Here is a 20,150-nt window from a genome sequence, read left to right as displayed (position 1 = left end):
GCATTGCTGATTTACCATTCTATATAACCAATATAAAAATATTATATAAAATATTTTACCAATGGCAAGAGTAAATGCACAAAGCAGCTAAGCAAGACTGAATATTCTGGAAATGGAGAAACAGAAATAAACCAAGAATGCGGATTTTTAATGATTTAATAACAAAGTGAAGATAAGAAAGGATTATGACGATACAAATAGTTCTCTTCTGAAACTGGGCAATACCAGCCCCTTTTCAAAGCAATAATTCTTATTATCTGGTATAAGTATACATTCTTCTTTCTGGCCTGGGAATAAAGCTAATCATGAAAAGCTGAATACGCCTTTTATGCTTCCAAAATATTCCAGATTACTATTTATAGGTGAACCCAAGAGCAGTCAGGACCTGGCTGTAGAGCACTTAATGAGGTAGATTCCTCCAATATTTAAATGGTTCCTCAGCTGTACCGATTAGGGACTTACAGAAGTATGTATACAAACCTTTTACGGCAGGGGCTGACCATCTGTCTAAATTAGATGGAGAAGGGGGTTCCAGCCTAGCCTAACAAGCTCTGTCCCTATTTCCTCTGTAGATGTCAAGCCCAGACCCTAGGCTAAGACCAGGATTCTTCAGATGCAATCTCAGAAACCCAGGGGTTTTGTCTTTTTCCTTGGGGACCTCCATGGAGCTCGGAAACCCCTTCCAAGCAGGGCAGTTCTAACATTACACATGCACTGACACACACACAAAAAGTTTACTGTGTGCCAGGAGCCATGCTACCTTCATCTGTTTATATCCTTAGTTTGTCTCTGCCAAAGTGAAGTCTGAAGCTCATTTGTGGGGTTCTTTCCACTGATAACGTCCCATGATGGCTTAACTACGATCTGTCTATAGGACAAGCAGGAGGGAAGCACCCAGGGGAGACAGCCCTGGGGAAAGTGGATTGATTGCAAAGCAGACCCAGAGAGAGATGTGGGGGATTTGACTGAAGAGGGAAAACACTCCAAGAACGGGCTTCCTTATCTGCCTAGGTTTTCTTTGTGAGAGTCCAGACATTCCAAAGATTGAACTCTCTTGCAACTGTCATGAACTCTCTAAAGACTTCTAATACATCTTGGAATCAGCTTTCAGCTTGATTTATTATAAGAACAAACACAAGAAATTGTATCTGAGGTGGATGCGTCTGGAACAGTGAAATAGTCACAAATACCACGGGGTTAATGAGGCCAAAGTCAGAGGCGCATTTCACGCACAGACCAGTTAACTTTGCTAAGTTCTGTGGCCTCAAACTGCAGTCATGAACCCGGACGGTCACTTCAGACGCTTATGCCCTTGGTATTACCATAATCTGTGGGCACGGGTGGGGTGGGTGAGAGAGATGGCAAAGTAGCACAACCCACAACAAATTTGGAAAGTCCGTGTTCCAAGACTGCACAGTGCCATCACTGATCTATGAGCGGAATATTCTGATCATGATTAGCAAAGTATTAAATGTCAAAGTAAAAATGATTTTCTGAAATTATTGATAAATTAGCCCCTTCCTTTCTTAACTATTCAGGCCTTAGCTTTTCATGATAGGTCTTTAGGACTGGGAACAGGAAGATAAAATGCAAATTAAGTCATCTAAAACACTTGTCCTCTATATCTCATAAGTTATAAATTATAATAAACACCTAAAACTTATTGAGCACACTCTGTGCCAGGCACTACTTTGAGTGCTTTATACATATTAACTCACCTAATTCTAACTACCATCTAAGAAAGGTTCATTCATTCATTCATTCAACAAATGTTAACTGACTGCTCTCCGTGTTCTGGGCAGTGGTGCTGTGTGCATACAACACTCAGTGAAGAAAGAGGTAAAAGCCTCTACCTTCAGTGGTAAAGGAAAATAAAGCATAGACAATTGTGCCCAAGGTCACAAAGCTAAGTAGCTGGGATTCATATCCAGGGAGCGTGGCTCTAGAATTCTTGCTCTTAAGAACTACATTTTTCTGCTGAAGCTTTTTTCCAACCTAGAAGGAGGAAGCCTCAAAGAAGGCCCTAGAATCACGGAATTCTAACACCAAGAGGGAGATGTTATGCATCATCTTGTCCAAATACGCTCAGGTGTGCCACACCTCCCCACTTCCAAACCCTTGGAAGGTATCTCAAAAATACAGCATTGTTCCCGCCCGAGCCTCGGTGTAGAATTCTTCCTTCTCAGTACAGGGCTCCAAGCACCCACTGTCGGCCACCTAGACCACATCCTCATGATATAATTACCAAATTTCTTGAGAGACTAAGAATCTTTTCCAAGGCCACAAGGCAAATGACTGACTACAATAAGTTCAGAATACAAGTCCAATGACTCTTATCCCCCCATCTTACACTCATCCCTTTTATATTGTGATTACTCGCCTACACCCTACGTTGAGTATATAGATTTCCCAATGAAACACATATAAGATCATATACGTTCTACATATAGTAAGAGCAATTAAAAAAGCAAAACAAGCAGTTTTCTACCTCTAATGCATCGGCATAACATTCAATGCCATGGATTCTCACTCAAGTTAAAAAAGAAAAACAAAAATGGAACCAACAAGTCTTTAGGCTACGGAGTTTGTAATATACAATCTCAATGTACAGGGATTTCTTTTTTTTTTTAATCTCCCGTTTGGGAAGTTGAAAAGACCCACTTACCTCACTCCCCACCCTCATCCTTCCATCCATGTTTTTGCGTGTAGGACTTTTTGGGGGAGAGTTTCAGTGAAAGAAACTCTGGTACAAAGAACTCATAAAACCACACTTTTAATTACTGTTCAATAAAAAGGGGACGGGGGAAGCCAGTTTTGAGTTCTGGTAACAGCAAAGTCAAGGGACTTCGAAATTCCGGAGGTTGCCCTCTGAGAAACAATGCAGCGGATTCGGTTTGGAGTCCAGTGACTCAGGTTAATTGGGGAGCTGGCAGGGCCTTGTGGTTTGAACGCTCCATGAGTGCGGTCCAAAGGCACTGGTTCTATTTCCACTAACGTACTGACAGAGTCTCTGGGCCTGAGTCAGCCCTATCAGGTTGCTCAGCAACAACTCACCCACAGTTTAATTACTGGATGATCGCAAAAGTATCTGCAGGACAGCTGCATGGCCTAAAATTGAGCATCTTAATATCGAGTGCGTCTATATGGCATTATTCCAAATGAATGTTTGAAGAGCTAGAAATCCTTTAGTTTAAAACGTGTGTCAAATTCATACGTGTGATCTAGGGATTGTAACTCCATGTCATAAAAAACATGCAGACATGTGATCAAAAGACAGATCCTCCGAAGGTAATGGACAGAACTCTGATTACTAGAAAATCCTGTAGAAAATACAGCAAGGACAAGGGATTGAGGTTAAGTATTAGGTAGGAAAAAACCCATCTAGCAATTACCACGAGAAGAGGAATAAACAGAGGAGCTACAGCCCCAAATGTGACAAGCCGGGCTGGGGGTCAGGGGCCTCTTCTTCCTCCCGGCTGTGGGATCTAAGGTGGTTCTTCCCTCCTGGGAACACAGCAAGTGGCCTCGCTGGAAAAATGCACCCCTTTACTACCTTCATTGATTTCATGAGCATTCAGAAAAAAAGTAAAAAAAAAGACAAAGTTCTCTGCAACAAATAAGTTTCATTCACATGACAAATGCTTATCGAACAACTACTACGTGGTCCCTGGTGCTTTAATTTAGAGCAAAGGAGTGCGGTTACGCGACATTAGCAAAATTAAGTTTTCTAAGCATGGAAACAAACCTTGCTTTAACTCTGGATTCACCCCAAATGTAATCAAACCCCTATAATTAAAGAACGCCACGAGTGAGTTACAAGATTCTTTCTTACAATATTTTCTAGAAGTTATCTACCCACACGCAGAAACCGAAGCTCAGGTTACGTTAGTTGACTTCTTCTGTAATTAATACAGTTGACACTGCTTCCCATTAAGATTTTGCCTGGCAAGCAATCCAGGTGAGTGTGGAAGAGTTTCTAAGTTCTGTAAGAAAAGAGTGCAATAAAACTTGTGCCATAATAATCCCTTTAAAGCCCAAATACTCCCAGATGATAAAAGAGTCAAAGGCTATTAATGCCGTTCAAAGAAAAAAACCTACTGATTCTTTGCAAATTCGAAATACACTGATACCATCGAAGGGCTGCCCTCGGAGGTGGCATCTGTTGTGAGGGGGGTGGGAGGAGGCCTTACCTGCTGCCTGTTGTTGGGCGTGTGTGGGAGCATGGTGCACACGTGGAACATGAGCTCGTAGTCTTTGTATGTCGTGTACAGGGAATGCGTTCCTGTAGAATCAGCTGAAAACAAAGATTAATCGCAAGAACAAGTGAGGCCGCTGCAGATTAGCAATTCAACACTTAGAAGGTCATTATTACAAAAGGCAATTCAACCGAAAAGAACAGACCTCCCAACTCTAAAGGACCAGTGTCTTGGGGGTGGCCCCGCTCTCTCACTAGGCCCTGTTTCTACCACTTTCCAGCCCACGCCTGCGGCCTGAGGTTTCTCCTCATCTGCTCTCACCCAGGCGCTTTCTACTGAACGCGTGGTTTCCCCTCTCTTTTCTTCTACACTCTTGCCTTCGCAGTGCTAACTTAGATGACCCACATGGGCGAGATGCCGCTGCCCCAAGAAGTACAGGTGAGCACGGGGGGAGGAGTTGTGGCCTGGCGCCGGTCTGGGTGCAATTATTAGACGGGGCTGAGCTAACCAGAAGTTATCCTTGCCCCATCGTGTGTGTGTGCGTGCGCGTGTATGTGCGTGTGCGTGTATGTGCGTGTGTTTACAGTTAATTATCAGTTACTCTTGGGCACTTGACCCTCCAGAACCCAGAAAAATGAAACAGGATTGACTTCATATGGAAATGGGAACGAAAGATGTTAAGGATTTCTTCCCTGAATGATGGAAGTAATTTTCTTCTCTTTCTGACAGGCAATGTGATGAGGCAGTCATATGATTAAGACCAGGAAGGATGAACGTGATCTCTTACTGCATATTATGCACTGATACATGCTAAAAAAACTATGACATCTGAATCCCTGTTAATCATACAGCTATTCATCTTTTGAAAAGCAGAATGATTCTGTGCAAATTCGAAACCCATCTGTATTATCAACAGATTACCTCACTGAGAGTTTCAGACACCCAAACCAACAGTGACTATAAGACGTGTAAGTAATAATTTTAGGACGGAGGTTTGAACCACTTTGCATATGGATAAAGACAAAAAGATAAATAGAAATTAAGATGTAAACAGAACTCAAGATTGCCCTTCTCAAGCCTTGATCTGTATACAGGTTTATCTTCTACCTTTTAAACAACAATAAAGAATACTGTTCAATATTATTGAAAACAAAGTTTATTCCGTTGTGTTTGTTGGGGAAACTCTAAGTAGTGATCTTGGGCTAACCTTATTTTAATCTGAAAATTAAAATTTTTACTTTAAAAACGTTAAAACACTTAACCTTCACAGGCATTTATTATTTTCTTTCTAAATCATGCAACATATTATTATTTCCAACATTTATATCCAACTCAGAAATAGTCCTGAAAATCCTCTAGAAAAAAGTATTGCATACAGTTTCGTGCCGAAAGGTACTCACAGAAGGAAATTTCATGCATAAGGGGAGTATGTAGAATGTTTATCTATGGATACTGATAAATCAAGTTGCAGATGGTCAGAGAGGATATTCATCTAATAAGCTCTATATTATCCAGCCCCCATTTTCTCTTTTAACTATTCATTAAATGCATATTTGTTATTTTTCTTAGGACTTCTTAGAGAGTAATCTTCCATTTCAACTGTCTTGTCTCGGGGCCTTAAGGGTGAACGTGGCTTTGGAAGTGAGCAGGCCGGGCGTGACAGATTCAGGAAATCATAATGAAAAAAGAAAAATGCACTTTTAGGGGGAAGGGGGAGAAACACTCTCAAAAATGTGGTCATAATTTGTCTATCCCAAGTAGGACTAAAGGACGAATTTCTAAAATTAAGTATTCAATATTTTCAAAGTTTTTATTTTAAACATCAGAAGGGTAATGCAAAAGGTCAACTCAAGCTTGTTCAAGGGTTTGCTGCAAATATTTCTGTTCAAAAGGAGATACAGGGGGGCTTCCCTGGTGGCACAGTGGTTAAGAATCCGCCTGCCAATGCAGGGGACACGGGTTCGAGCCCTGGTCCGAGAAGTTCCCACATGCCGCGGAGCAACTAAGCCCGTGCACCACAACTACTGAGCCTGCACTCTAGAGCCCGTGAGCCGCAACTACTGAGCCCGTGTGCCACAACTACGGAAGCCCACATGCCTAGAGTCTATGCTCCGCAACAAGAGAAGCCACTGCAGTGAGAAGCCTGTGCACCGCAACGAAGAGTAGCCCCCGCTCGCCACAACTAGAGAAAGCCCGCGTGCAGCAACGAAGAACCAATGCAGCCGAAAATAAATAAATAAATTTATTTAAAAAAAAAAGAGAGAGAGATACAGGGCCATCATGGCAGTCTCCGGTTTTATCATTCTCTGCACCCAACCAAAGAAAGGCTGGCCACGGCCTGGGGGTCTATACTCTACTGGTTAGCAGAGCACCTTAGCGGCTCACAGCGCAGCGCCTCTGTTCCCACCCCATTTCATTCTGTACTTAAGAGAGGAACAACCCATTTTAAAGCTGGAAGGGACATCTCAGATACTCTAGCCCGAAACTCTGACTTTTCTTTGTGAAGAAAATGAGGCCCAGATTTGCCCAAGGTCCTGCGGGCAGGCAGAATGAAAACTGAAACACAACTCTCCTGTATTTAAGAAGGAAGATATTTTTTTTTTTGCCCACTGCGTGAAAGACATATTTATTTGACCACTCCATGAAACATAATTCTTAGAAATCTCCTCTCTAAAGGCATGCCATGATTTCTTTGCCTCTCACAGAAGGTCTTGCTCATAAAAATAAAAGACTTGCTGATTATTAGAATCAACACATCAAAATCTTGTTCCGATGTTATCATTTCCTTGCACTCAAGTACTCAGCGCTACCTCTGTCATGTATTAAAGACATCTCTTAGGTCATCAAAACTCAAAGCTGATGTCAATTCTATACATAGGAAAATATCTGCATTACCTCTGTTGTAGTTTTATAGAAAGTACAGCTCAGAAGCTCTTAAAAACGCTTCCCCACTCCACCCCACAGCAGAGGGACATGCATAGCAATGAGTCCACGTTGGCAGTGGTTCTCCTGGAAGGACGTCCCTGAGGGTGGCACGCCAGCACCTCTAGTGGGTATGTGGCGGTCTGTGGGTAAGGGGAGTTTGCACAGGAAACAGAGGAGAAAATCAGAAAAGGTCTCACTGATCCTTCTTAAAAGACGTGGATGTTTGCAATGGCTGTCGCAAATTATTTTCTAACCTTAACATTTCTGCGGCATGAGCAATACACATTCAGCCAAATAGTCAAACTCCAACCTTGGCGTGTGTGGAGGACACACAGGGCCCGCGTGTGAGCCAACACCGTGTCCAGGTCTTGCGATCTGTCCTCTCAGGGTAACTTTCAAAACCAGATCAAAACCCCAGAACTGATGACAGGCCATGCGCACTAAGAGTGGCACCATCGGCGATCTAGGCAAGTATCTCTGATGGTCCCAAGGTGAGCGGGCCAGGGGGGCCGCAGGGGCTCAGGTGGCCTCCATGCCAACCCTGGCTCGGCCACACGCTGACCCTCCCCCAGGGAAAAGTTCCCACCGGCCCCTCCTCTAGGGCTGGATGCCCTCCCAGGTGCTCCAAGTTCAGAATCTATCTGCTCTTCCTTCATTAAAAGAGCAAGCGATTAATCGCTTGACAATAAGCAGAATTTTCCCAGATACACAAAATTACTCTGCCTGGTATTTTTAGGTGTGCTGAGAGCAACTAAATAACAACACAAATACGAAGGTGAAATGCGTAGAGTTTATGAGGACCATAAGGAACACAACTGCCTACATGAAGAGACAAGACAAATGCACACATCCTAGGAGGGCACCCACAGGTGTCCCGCTCGAGGGGACCTGACTAAGGTTCTCGGGAAGCAGGATGCGTCAGCTTTTTCATCCTTTTGCTTCAGCTCCCCAGGTAACGTCGTGAAAACGGAAACGAGCAAGATAAGGCCGTGAGCACGGCCTGAGTGGATGTGGGGATGTTTAGATTTTCAGAAATGAATGCAGTGGGAAAGGATGTAATGGACAGGTGAGGTGAAAAGAAAGAATAACATATTAAAAGATTATTCACCAAATGCCGGCGAATCTCTGCTCCTGTTACATAGGAACAAGAATTGACCCTTTGAGCTTATGTGAGACGCAGAGCTCTTGAGAAATGTGCTCCCTCTGCACATCTGAGGAAATCTCAACTCCATCCCAAATAAGCCGGCTCGGCCGCTGCAGGGGGTCAAGAAGGGGAGGGCTCGGGATCGCTAGCTTAGATGTCTGCAGTGTGCCTACCTTTGGAGCATTAAATCTGTGCACACACAAGGAAGTCTGAAGCTTACTTTTATTGTCCAGCTGAGCCCGGTATTTACTAAATCCTTTCAGCCGCACCCTCTGGCCCAGCAGATCGAGGAATTCTTCAAAAGCTGGTCCGGCCGTCTCGTTGTTGTACATTTCCTCCTCGGTGCTCTGACCGGCTCTGCAATACAGGATCCCGATCTTGTGCTGAAAGCTCAGCTGAAATGGGGCAGAAAGGGAATTATTCGGCAAAAAGTATCAGACAAGGACACCTGAAACTAACCAACATTGTAAATCAACTATATTCCAATATAAAATAAAAATCAAATTAAAAAGTAAAATGAAAACAGAAAGTATCAAACGAGCTAACTTCCAGTAAAACTAAGATGATAGGAGCTGAGAATTCTGTTCTCAGGAAAGCTTGTCAGGACAATTCCCACAAGCTAAGAAGCAAAAGAATAAGCAGCTGTCATTGTACACAACACTCCAAATACATAACAAACCCAGAAACCCGAGAAAAACAGCTGGAGAAACGTCAGACACCCTAAGAAATATAATGAATGGCCTTGCCCCTGTGGGAGCTGCCAGGTTTCCAAAATGGAGAGCCAGGTTCAAGCATTTATTTAAAAATACAACTGTGGAAATATTGAATCTTATACCCTCTATAAAGTCATGAGCATTATCTTCCAAGTTAGAAAGAAATAATGGCTGCACACTTTAAAAAGTTTTCCCTCTCTGGTTCCTAATGCTTTTTTGTTGTCGTTATTTGAACATCCATGGAAATATGAAAGACTGTAATTTAAAAAAACAAATCAAATTCAGGTCTGGTAAGGAAATTGTGATATATGTATAGTGATAGAATAATGTTTTGTTTCCATAAAAGTAACTCTGACTGAACAATTACCGTCATTTCTACATTTTTGACTGTCTTGAAAACATCTGCTAAATATACAATAGGCCATAAAGAATTTTAGTAGCAATTGAAGATTTCCTGCTGTAGCTGTATCTCCATGTCCATCCCGTATCATGCTGGAAGCTACCACACTGCTTTCTCCCAAGGCCGGGGAGAAACTGGATCCACCTTTACAGCTTTCTTGTTTTCCCTAAAGAGGAACTCCTTGTCACTCAGGCAATCAGGGCACTTCATCTTACTAGCCGCAATCTGAGCCTCCAAACGCTGACGGATTATCAGCCCTCTCTGATTCCCTAAAGGCATCCATCCGTAACACTGTTCACTTCTATTATCAAGCTGTAAAACAGAGCCTTTCATCAAAACTCAGGGCTGACTAGATCAGTAAAATAAGGTAAAATGGTACTCATTTCCCTTGAGTGGCAAAGCGATTACAGCCATCTCATCCGGGTGACCTGTGACAATGTACAATCCAAGAAAGGTAGGGATCTGCCTGCTTGGGGCATCTCAGCAGAGATGCTAGGGGAAGCTCAGAGCTGGGTGGGCAGCCGACCACCAGTACATTCTACACACGCTCCACCTTCTGGGTGCTACGCGGGAGGGGAGGAACCAAACGAGACATCAGTCACCTGTTCGTAATCGGACCGGATAAGCTACCTACAGGGATGGCTCCCATGGTGAGGGGTTTGGGGGGGCGGGTGGAGAGCACACAGGCCCCAATCACACAGTGAAGACAAGGATCCAGGCCCGGAATGTGGGGCTATGAGATGCTGGGCGTAAGCTATTAGTGCTATGAGTTGTATTGTTCAAGTCCTTTAGCAGCGTCAAGGCAGAAAAAACATTTCTATTTGTCCAGGGATCGAGGAATAAATGTTTCTGATCAACTCAACTATCCAAATAAATGAGACACCACATTTACTGCAAACAGACCATCGTCCTCCAAAAAAAAAAAAAAAAAAGTATAATACAAATGTCTCATATTATTTCACTAATTATTTCAGAACACTAATTGTTCTGAGTGACCCAGAAGACACTCCAGGATCTTAAAGTACTTTAGGCAACACCTGGGATTGGCAACTGTCACCACAGATGTGGATGACCTTGGTGACTGTCAGAACTGGATAAATCCTCTAACGGGACCTCTACGAGACTGCTGTACCTCCTCGACACCGTGATGGTGTGACCTCCCTTCTCCCCAGTTGTCCGGCCCTGGCCTCATGGAGAGTCCCCCAGAGATCCTGTGGAGAGATTAGCAGGTACAGGTACCCAGGACCCCAGGGCCCCCCGCCCACACATCCTCCGCACCCAGCAGGGGCGGCCGTACCGCCACCCGCATCCCGGGGCTGCCGCCCTGTCTGTCCCCCTGCCTGCCGCTCCCCTAGAGCCCTGCCACCTCTTCTGGTGCCACCTCTCCTGGTGCCACCTCACGCCGCGCCCCTGCCACACCTGTGGCTTGTCCCAGGCAGCCCCGGGGTTGGGACCGGGGCGGCCCCATGCGGGTGAAGCAGAGCCCCCCCCGGACCAGCGCAGTTTCTCTCTGATCCCTCTTGCGGACCCGATGCTCCCTGTGGACTCAGGCAAAGGCCAAATACCTGGAGAACTGAACCCCCCGGAGCTTCCCTGCTGGGCGCGGTGCCATCCACTCACACCCCTCTCCTTCCAGCCATCGCACAGACCAGCCTGTGTCTACATCCCAACCGGGAACAGGACTTGCTTTCTACCCAAACAGCCCTGGGCCCATGGGAATTGGGGGATGAGGCTAAATTAGACTTCAAAGCCCCCAGGTGTCTTGCCCCAGCTCCTAGAGCTCTGCTCCAGTGACTGAGAATAAACCACTGCGGCCTGTTTACTACAAGGCCTGTGATTCCACTAAAACAGTAAGAGGATGAGACACGGTGTGAAGGAAGAGACCTCTCTCACTCGAATCTCTTATAAACCTCATGAAATCAATGGAAATGCAACACCAAGGCTGACCCCCTCCTGCCCGTGGTTCATCAGAAAGCTGGCACACCTCTTCAGCCCGATCGCGGTACCAAGGGGAGGACGGACCCCGGGTCCCCATGAACGAAAACGCCCAATTCTCTCGGAACAAGGCTTTGTTTCTAAACACTCAGGCTGAGCCTAACCACGCCCCCGTCCCACTGATCTTCCTTTAACTGTTCTGATGCGAATCACAGCCAGTCCCGCTGTCCTGGGGTGAACGAGGCTGGCACCTGGGCGTCACCACGGTCAAAAACTAAAAACACCCACTTGTCAAAACTCTAGACTGCTCCCGTGCTCAGAGCTGGACACACAGACCCTGCCCGGACAGGCAGACGATCCCTTGCCTCCTGGGACTGGATAAAAGCTGAGTGCTCTGTCCCAAGGCTAGAAGCCCCGTCACTATTGACAAGAAAATTTAAATTTAAAGGAAGGTGACAAAAAACAGAGCCTCGGAATGGCCTTGAAAATAAATTCAAGGGTGCAGGAAAGTCCTTCCACTGCGTCCTCCCAACTCAACCACCTGTTCTAAGCGTGTAGTCTCATGTATTTAGACCCGCTTGACTTTGTGTCAAGTAAACCTGGTATGTGAGTGAACATATATCTGGGTGAGGAGACAAGAGCAGAAGGGGTAATTGGCTTGTGAACAAATTAATCCAAAGATGCCCTAATATTCTAAGTTAGTGAGCTGTCATAATTTACCTGAATTAATTTTTTAAGAAGTCAACCTAGGGGGTAAAGATAAATTAGGAGTTTGGGATTAACAGACACACACTACTATATATATAAAATAAACACAGGGAACTATATTCAATATACTGTAATAACCTATAATGGAAAAGAATCTGAAAAGGAATATATATATGTATAACTGAATCACTTTACTGTACACCTGAAACTGACGCATTGTAGATCAACTACACTTCAATTAAAAAAAAAAAGTCAACCTATATAATCTTAGGAATTCACCTGTTATACAAACTGGGATAGTCTTTTAAAAAAGGAAAAATGGAATCTTAGAGGTTGGGAGGTGAATTTATGTAGATAAAGTAGCAAAACTTTCAAAGTCCTGATTGATAATTACTTCCCTTATGATCCTCCATGGCATGGAGTCTTCCTGCTCAAAACATCTTACCAAATGTAAAGAACGGAATGAATGACCTGATACCCACTATATCTCCCATTGATACAACATGTCTTGCGCAGAGCAGATAAACACAGTGACTGTCAAACCAGGAATGGATTCCAAACTCCAAGAAAGCAAAAAACGACAATATGTCCTTTAAAGTATTTTTTCAAGATTAAAACCCCTTAAGACCAGTAACATAAAACTGGCCCATCCCCTCCTTGGGCAGATTTTCTATCAGGAAAGTAGATAAAGACAGCACTACCCAGAAGAGACTCAAAAAACCCCAACAGTTTAGGGCAACTTTTAAGGATCCTTTAGAAACCAGGATGTTAGAAAAGCTGTCTAATATCTTTCAGAGATGAGCATAAATAGTAGCTCTTGCTGACGTAATATGGAAATTAGATACCATTAAGAGTTGTGGGACGTTAAAATGTCGTATTGTACACCATTATGAAAGTATACCAGAGTCAAATAAATATAATCTCGAAAGAAAAAAACACATGAATACAGCTAGAGCTCTAAAATGCACTGATGTGCTTAAAAGAAGCACCCAGTTCTCAAAATTAATTCATCAGATTGTGAATAGGTGTTCATTCAAAGTACCTGAAGGCCTAGTTTAAGAAAAATTCCCTGGCAGAGTCATTTTTATAACCTTCAATGCTTCCCACCGGCGTAGCTCCTGGACCTATTCTGCCGGACAGACATCCCAAGAAGTGCCTGCTTCATTCTGTGAGGAGACAGTCACCTGTGGCTGTTGTAACGTCTCTCAGGGCTTGGTCGTCAGGATCCAGGCTGGGGAACACGGGGCCACCTGTGGACTCCTCCACAGCAGCCTGAGGGACCAAGCACCTCATCCGCAGGCACCTGCTACCCAGCAGGTAAGGGACATGTAATCAAGGGAGAAGCAACACACACCAGAAACATAAAGGGATGAAGACCACGGGGGTCAGCACAGCTCTTCCAGACTCTTCCATGACACGGAAGTGAATGTGTAACGGAGCAGGACCCTATGGGGCCTTCCCAGGACAGACCCCTCCCCCATATCCTCTGCTGTAGCTCCTCTCTGAAGTACCTAGATAATAGACCAGATAATAGTATCTGATGCCTATTTCCCGAGTTGTTTTTCAGATGCTAAAACCACCCCCAAATGGAAGAAATCACTTGATGATCATGAGTACGTAGCCCCCAGACCTTCTGGTGCCTAAGGACTGACCACCATCAGCCAATCAGAGAACTGTGCACGAGCTGATCACAGACCCTGGGGTTCCCCTCCCTCACCTGGCCTTTAAAATTGCTCTGCTGATCAAAACTACAATGAAGTATCACCTCACACCGGTCAGAATGGCCATCATCAAAAAACCTACAAACAATAAATGCTGGAGAGGGTGTGGAGAAAAGGGAACACTCCTGCACTGTTGGTGGGAATGTAAATTGATACAGCCACTATGGAGAACAGTATGGAGGTTCCTTAAAAAACTAAAATAGAACTACCATATGACCCAGCAATCCCACTACTGGGTTTATACCCTGAGAAAACTATAATTCAAAAAGAGACATGTACCACAATGTTCATTGCAGCACTATGTACAATAGCCAGGTCATGGAAGCAACCTAAGTGTCCATCGACAGATGAGTGGATAAAGAAAATGTGGCACATATATACAAGGACTATTACTCAGCCATAAAAAGAAATGAAATTGAGTTATTTGTAATGAGGTGGATGGACCTAGAGTCTTTCATACAGAGTGAAGTCAGTCAGAAAGAGAAAAACAAACATCGTATGCTAACACATATATATGGAATCTAGAAAAAAATGGTTCTGAAGAACCTAGGGGCAGGACAGGAATAAAGACGCAGATGTAGAGAATGGACTTGAGGACACGGCGAGGGGGAAGGGTAAGCTGGGACTAAGTGAGAGAGTGGCATGGACTTACATTTACTACCAAATGTAAAATAGATAGCTAGTGGGAAGCAGCCGCATAGCACAGGGAGATCAGCTCAGTGCTTTGTGACCACCTAGAGGGGTGGGATAGGGAGGGTGGGAGGGAGATATGGGGATATATGTATACGTATAGCTGATTCACTTTGCTATACAGCAGAAACTAACATACCATTGTAAAGCAATTATACTCCAATAAAGATGTTAAAAAAGAAAAAAAAATGCTCTACTGAAACCCTTTGGGGAGTTTGGGGTTTTTGAGCACAAGCCACCCATTCTCCCTGTACTGGTGATTTTACAATAAATGCTGCACTTTCCTTCACCCAAACCCGGTGTCAGGAGATTGACTTTACTGCACCTACGTGCAGGTGAGTGGACCCAGGTTCGGTTCGGTGACAAATGCTGTCCTTCCCACCAAGCCCTCCTGAACTCTGAGTCCCTGGACCAGCAGCGACACACCCCCTCTGTCCCTCCATGACAACAGGATTTCCTCAACTGCCTCATGACCATTCTAAAAGCACTTTACCAGTGATGACCATGATGAACTCTTCTGTGGGATTTTAGAAGTCAATTGCTCAGGGTTCAAGTTTTGGTTTGGTTTGGTTTAGTTGTTGTCTTTAATATATCAGCCTTCATTCTTGAGAAAGACAGACTGCAGGATTCACCACTCTGAATTCCACAGTGCCTGCTTCCTCTGGCTGAGAATGCAGTGTGAATTTGCTAGTGCAATTACAACTTCATCTCTTTTAGAATTCCAGCCATCTGAGTATCAAATACTCCACCAATATATCACAGGGAGTGGGTTACTGGGTCCACCAAGAAATCCCGCATACTCCCTCCAAAACGTGAGAAAGAATTGTCCTTGGAAAATTCTGGAAAGACATCATAATTGTCTTTTTCTTTCTGCAAAGCATGTATTTAAAAACAAATCCACTCATTTAAAATAAATTGCATACCCTTGGGCACCGACCACTCAGGTTCGCCTCCAAATTATCTTGCATCTGAAGTTAAAAGGCTTCTTTCCATCTTCTGGGCCACCACCTAAATCCTGTCCATCATTAATTCTCTCCCGGATGCGATTAATGATCACATAATTGAGCTCCAGGCCATCATCAGTCTCTACCTTCACCAGGCTGTCCAGTTCCCTTCTACCAGAATAATCATCCTAAATTACGGCTACGAGCATGTCACATCTTACCGGCAAACCTTCAATGTTCCCTACCACCTCCTCGATCAGTGCTAACTCCTTAGCCCAGCATTCACTCCAGCCTCAACATACTTTGTAATTGTTGTTTTAACTCCTAACCTCCCTGCATGTGCCCTTCTCTTGTAAAGAAACTGGCCATGGTTTCTAAAAGAGCCAACTGCTCTGCTCGTATCTCCCTGTTGGAATTCTACTCAAGTCTAAAAGGCCCAATTACAACACCACCTCCTTCAGATGTTACTTTCTCTTTTCCCAGAGCACACACTGCATTTCTATGTCTCCATGACCCATGACCACACTAACGGCCGTGGTGTTCTTCGTCTTAACGGCCCCAAGGGTAGGGACCAAGTCTTAGCTTCAAGCCTCCTGATACGTGCTGTTCACTGCCATCTGTTAGCATGACACTTTGCACAGAGCAGACAAGAATAAATGTTAGTTCAGGGAAAGGCCCAACGTGAAGTTCTTTACACCCTGGGAAAATACACCAGCAGTCTCTAATAATCATGAATCAGATCTGCTCCTGCTGGCTGGGACATACCGAAACCCTGGTAAAAACAATGCAAGTCACAACTCAGCAGGAGGTGCATTGCACTTATTATTAAAGGCATCATGTTACTTAACTAGTATAGAGGCATATTCCGGAAAAACTGGAGAGAAAATGCTTTAAGGCATGAAAAATAAATGATCCCCAAAGGCAGATGGATGGGGAAACTCCAAAACATTCAGAAACGTGGACACAAAGTCCCGCACACTTACAGTCTCCCACGTGATACACACCCCTTGCTCATCCAGCTTAAGCAGCTGCTCCGAGACCTTGGGTGAGCTCGAGGCCTGCCTCAGGCACTGGATGCTCAGCTCTGGAATGACGTATTCCAGGACTTCTTTGAGAGGGAGTCCGCGTGCAGTCCCATGCCTGGCGGTAGAGGGTATGGCATCTTCCAGAATCGCTCCTCTCAGGGTTGTCAGCTGCAGGGGCAAAATACAACATTCCGGTTAACACTTATTCCTGGTTGCCTCTTTAAAGCATAACTTTTTAGTTGCCTTAAAAAAGGAGGAAGAGGGCTTCCCTGGTGGCGCAGTGGTTAAGAATCCGCCTGCCAGTGCAGGAGACACAGGTTCGAGCCCTGGTCCGGGAAGATCCCACATGCCGCGGAGCAACTAAGCCCATGCGTCACAACTACTGAGCCTGTGCTCTAGAGCCTTCGAGCCACAGCTACTGAAGCCCACATGCCTAGAGCCTGTGTTCCGCAACAACAGAAGCCACTGCAATGAGAACCCGTGCACAGCAACGAAGACCCAACGCAGCCATAAATAAATAAATAAATAAATTTATTAAAAAAAAAAAAAAAAGAGGAAGAAAGCTAAGGCTCTTTCCAGAGTGGGTCAAAAGAGGCTAAAAGTTCTCGACCTGAAGAAGCAAATTCAACACTCAACAGTCAGTCTTTAAACAACCCAAGGACTCAGGGGTCAGGAAGGAGCCAGGCGGGGCTGATATAACCAGAGGTGCGTGAAGCGCGAGAAGGAGTGAGAAAAAGCCCCGCCGGGGGACGTGAAGTCACTCCCACCACGAGAGGGGCGCCGAGGAGGAGCCGGGGGTCCTAGGGCCGGGCTAGCCGCAACTACCTCCTCCATCCTTCCGTTTTCTTTTTCCCATTTTTCTCTACATCATCTTCTCTTCTTCCACTTTTCCTATTTCACTTTCCATCGCTGGCAATTCCCGAGGCTGAGTGGGGCGATCCCGTGACCCCCGGGGGCAGGTGACCCAGGGCTGGGAAGACCACCACCGGACTCTGCCTCCTGATCTGTGATATGTCCTCAAACACGTGGTGAAAGCCTGGAGCCACTATTCTGACACATGTCATCTAAACCCAGGTCAAAGACGGGGAGAGAGGAGGCCCAGCACGGCCGGCCGAGAGGCCTGGTTCTAACCCCACCCCTCCGACTCTTGTTACAAAGCAGCCGCGGTGACGGTGGTAACGACAGCGCTAGCGTTTGCACAGTGTTCCGGGGCATCGCTGTGCAACAGGACTCTCTGCGGTGACGAGACCGCCCGCCATCTGCACTGGCTGATACGGGAGCCACCAGCCCCGAGTGGCTGCTGAGCGCGTGACCTGTGACAGGTGCGACCGCGGAGCCACATTTCTTATTTTATTCAATTACCTTAAATTTAAATAGTCACATGTGGTCGGTGCCTACTGAACGGGACGCTGCAGGTCCGTAACTTACAATATGTCCCCTCCAGAGAGGGCTTCCTTTCCTCTTTACGGCACAGAGCCCCGTTCACGGGAGCACCAATGCACAGCAGTGGGCACCAAAGTGCCAGGCTTGGGCAGGGCCGGCGAGGGGCTCTCTGTACTCTGATCCCAAAGGAATCACATTCTGGACTACATGGCCGACACATTCCCATCTAATGACAATGGTCAAGAGGACAAGACCTGAAGTGCAGGCCAGATCTAGTTCTTCATATAAATCAACATCCCCGCCTACACGGCTCCACGCATCGGCCATATGGTGTATAACAGTCGCACTTTTCACTCAAAGCAAGACCAGCGGGGAAGTAGCCTGGGTGCCGGCGGGATGAAGTGCGGGGCCACGGAGGTGCCGGACCTACAGACACGCTAAGCCAACACCCACCCCACGGGTGGCCTCCTGGTTTTCTGCATTCGACGCTAAAGTCGTCCTTCAATTCTGACATGAAATCATATAGTTCAAGTCTGTCCTCTGCTTCAGGCCCGAAAACCTTGCATTTTGATCATTTCATCCTTTCTGTCATGTAAGATGGCAGTCAAATCACTGCCACTTAACATCCGTCACAGGTCTTCAAATTTTCTACTTTGAACAAAACAGTAGAAGCCCTTCCGGTCCCCTGAACTGCTGTGATCGGCACTGACAATGAAAGCGACACCTTAACCAAGCAGCGACCCCAAGGCCCAGCCCAGGACAGACACCCTGAGCGCCCAGTACCTCGCTCGTCCTGAAAGCCACCCGGTAGTTGAACTGGGACCCTTCTTTCTCCTTGGCGTCTTCCACCTTCTCCCTCCGGATGCTGACTGCCACAGGGCCGAGGTTCTCATCGATTCCGAAGTAGTTCTGGTGCTCTGCAATGCAAGAGAGCAGTGGCATGAGACGAAGGCAACCAAGAACAGGGTGGGTATCTTTCAGCTTGTGTACCGAATCCTTGAAGACGTACCAGTGGCTCTGGTGCAGGATTCCCCCAGATGTGATCCATTTTTTTTGCCTCCAAATCAGATGCACTTTTAACCTGTCATTTTCTACTACTTCGTCCTCCCATTCTGCTTCTCGCTAGTGCATAAGCCGCGCAGGAGCCCCAAAGTTGAGTTTGGCATCACTGGAAAGAGTTTTGCCATCTTAGAAACTGTTAAAAAAAGGAACCTGGCCACTTGAAGAACCGAGACTGAACAGTTTTCCTCCAGCTGGGAAGGTCACCTCCTCTGACTGATTAAAGGCAGCGGAGGTGAGCTAATCAGCCACTCAAGACGAGCCGGATTCATCTCGGAGAACAGGGGGGTGGCAAAGACCACCCTGTCACGATGATGTCATGAAAGCACCTAAGAGTCTAAAGCAAAATGGATCAGCCGACAAAAAATGGATAAAAGGTCATTAAGCTGCTGAGTCCAAATTATATCTCCTAAAATACTACAGCTTAGTTTACTATGTTATCAGCTAATCATTTCTTTCACATAAAGTCAGGGTCCCATAGAGATCTAAATGCACACAATCTCACTGGAGGAATGCACTCTGAGGCCCTCCTGCCCACCTAGCACAGGGACCCCCAAGGACATTCTTCCTAAGAGATGGTCATTAGGCTCTTATTTATACACTCAACAATTGTGCGCCAGGCACTGTCTCAGGAGTTGGGTAATAATCCAGAAAAACTCCCCACTCACGAAGCATGTATTCTAGTCTGAATGCTGCCAGTGACAGCAAGCTCACTGCTTTGTGAGAATCCCTTCTGGACGCGTGATGAGCTCTGCTAAAAGAAGTAAAAATGCTTCACTGCAATCAGACTTTTTAAGTGTTGTCTTCTGGAAGGACCCAAACTTAACACTCAGATGTGGTCCGACCCATACAAAACAGACGGTGCAATCACCCAAATGTTTATTCATGCTGCTTCTGGATTTTAGCAACTCTTCACACCAGTAATCCGTGCAGAGCAAGTGGTCCATGCAAAGCCCCAGGTATTATTCACTTATTTCCTATTGAACTGCTGCCTGGTCCATTCTCCAAGATGTACACTTATAAAATTGATTTTTTTCACCCCACATGCAAAACTGCTTCTATCCCTTTTCTATGTCACCTTAGTGGTTCTGGCCAATCTTTCTGACTTACAGTTTTCAGTTAAAAAGAAACATACTATATCAAACATTTGTAAGCTTGAAAAAAGCCATAGGTATTCCAAAGGCTTTGGGTTATGCTAACATTTTTTGGCACAGTAATTTCTAAAGGAATAGAGAACGTTATTCAGAAAGTAGAAAACAGGTTAAGTTCAACAAAGAAAAACGGCACTTGTATCACTCAAGGAAAAT

At 45.3% G+C, this 20,150-nt stretch overlaps 1 protein-coding gene across 7 annotated transcripts in view; it reads right to left on the bottom strand.

Moving 5' to 3' along the window:
- SIPA1L2 (signal induced proliferation associated 1 like 2) overlaps positions 1–20,150 on the bottom strand; it is a 218,573-nt gene that overhangs the window by 69,831 nt on the left and 128,592 nt on the right. For 5 of the 7 annotated variants that reach the window (XM_082407559.1, XM_082407558.1, XM_082407564.1 and 2 more), the window contains 4 exons: positions 18,568–18,701; positions 16,360–16,569; positions 8,486–8,660; positions 4,191–4,294 (listed from right to left, as the gene is read on the bottom strand). In XM_082407559.1, coding sequence (XP_082263685.1) covers positions 4,191–4,294; positions 8,486–8,660; positions 16,360–16,569; positions 18,568–18,701 — 623 coding nt within the window. The remainder of the gene's footprint in view (positions 1–4,190; positions 4,295–8,485; positions 8,661–16,359; positions 16,570–18,567; positions 18,702–20,150) is intronic. The other 2 variants (XM_082407561.1, XM_082407563.1) reach the window with 1 other exon arrangement.

Source organism: Balaenoptera borealis (assembly GCF_965194805.1).
Source record: "Balaenoptera borealis genome assembly, chromosome: 10".
NCBI classification, from domain to species: domain Eukaryota; kingdom Metazoa; phylum Chordata; class Mammalia; order Artiodactyla; family Balaenopteridae; genus Balaenoptera; species Balaenoptera borealis.
Note: the sequence above shows the minus strand (reverse complement) of the source record. Positions and strands in the feature narration are given on the sequence as shown.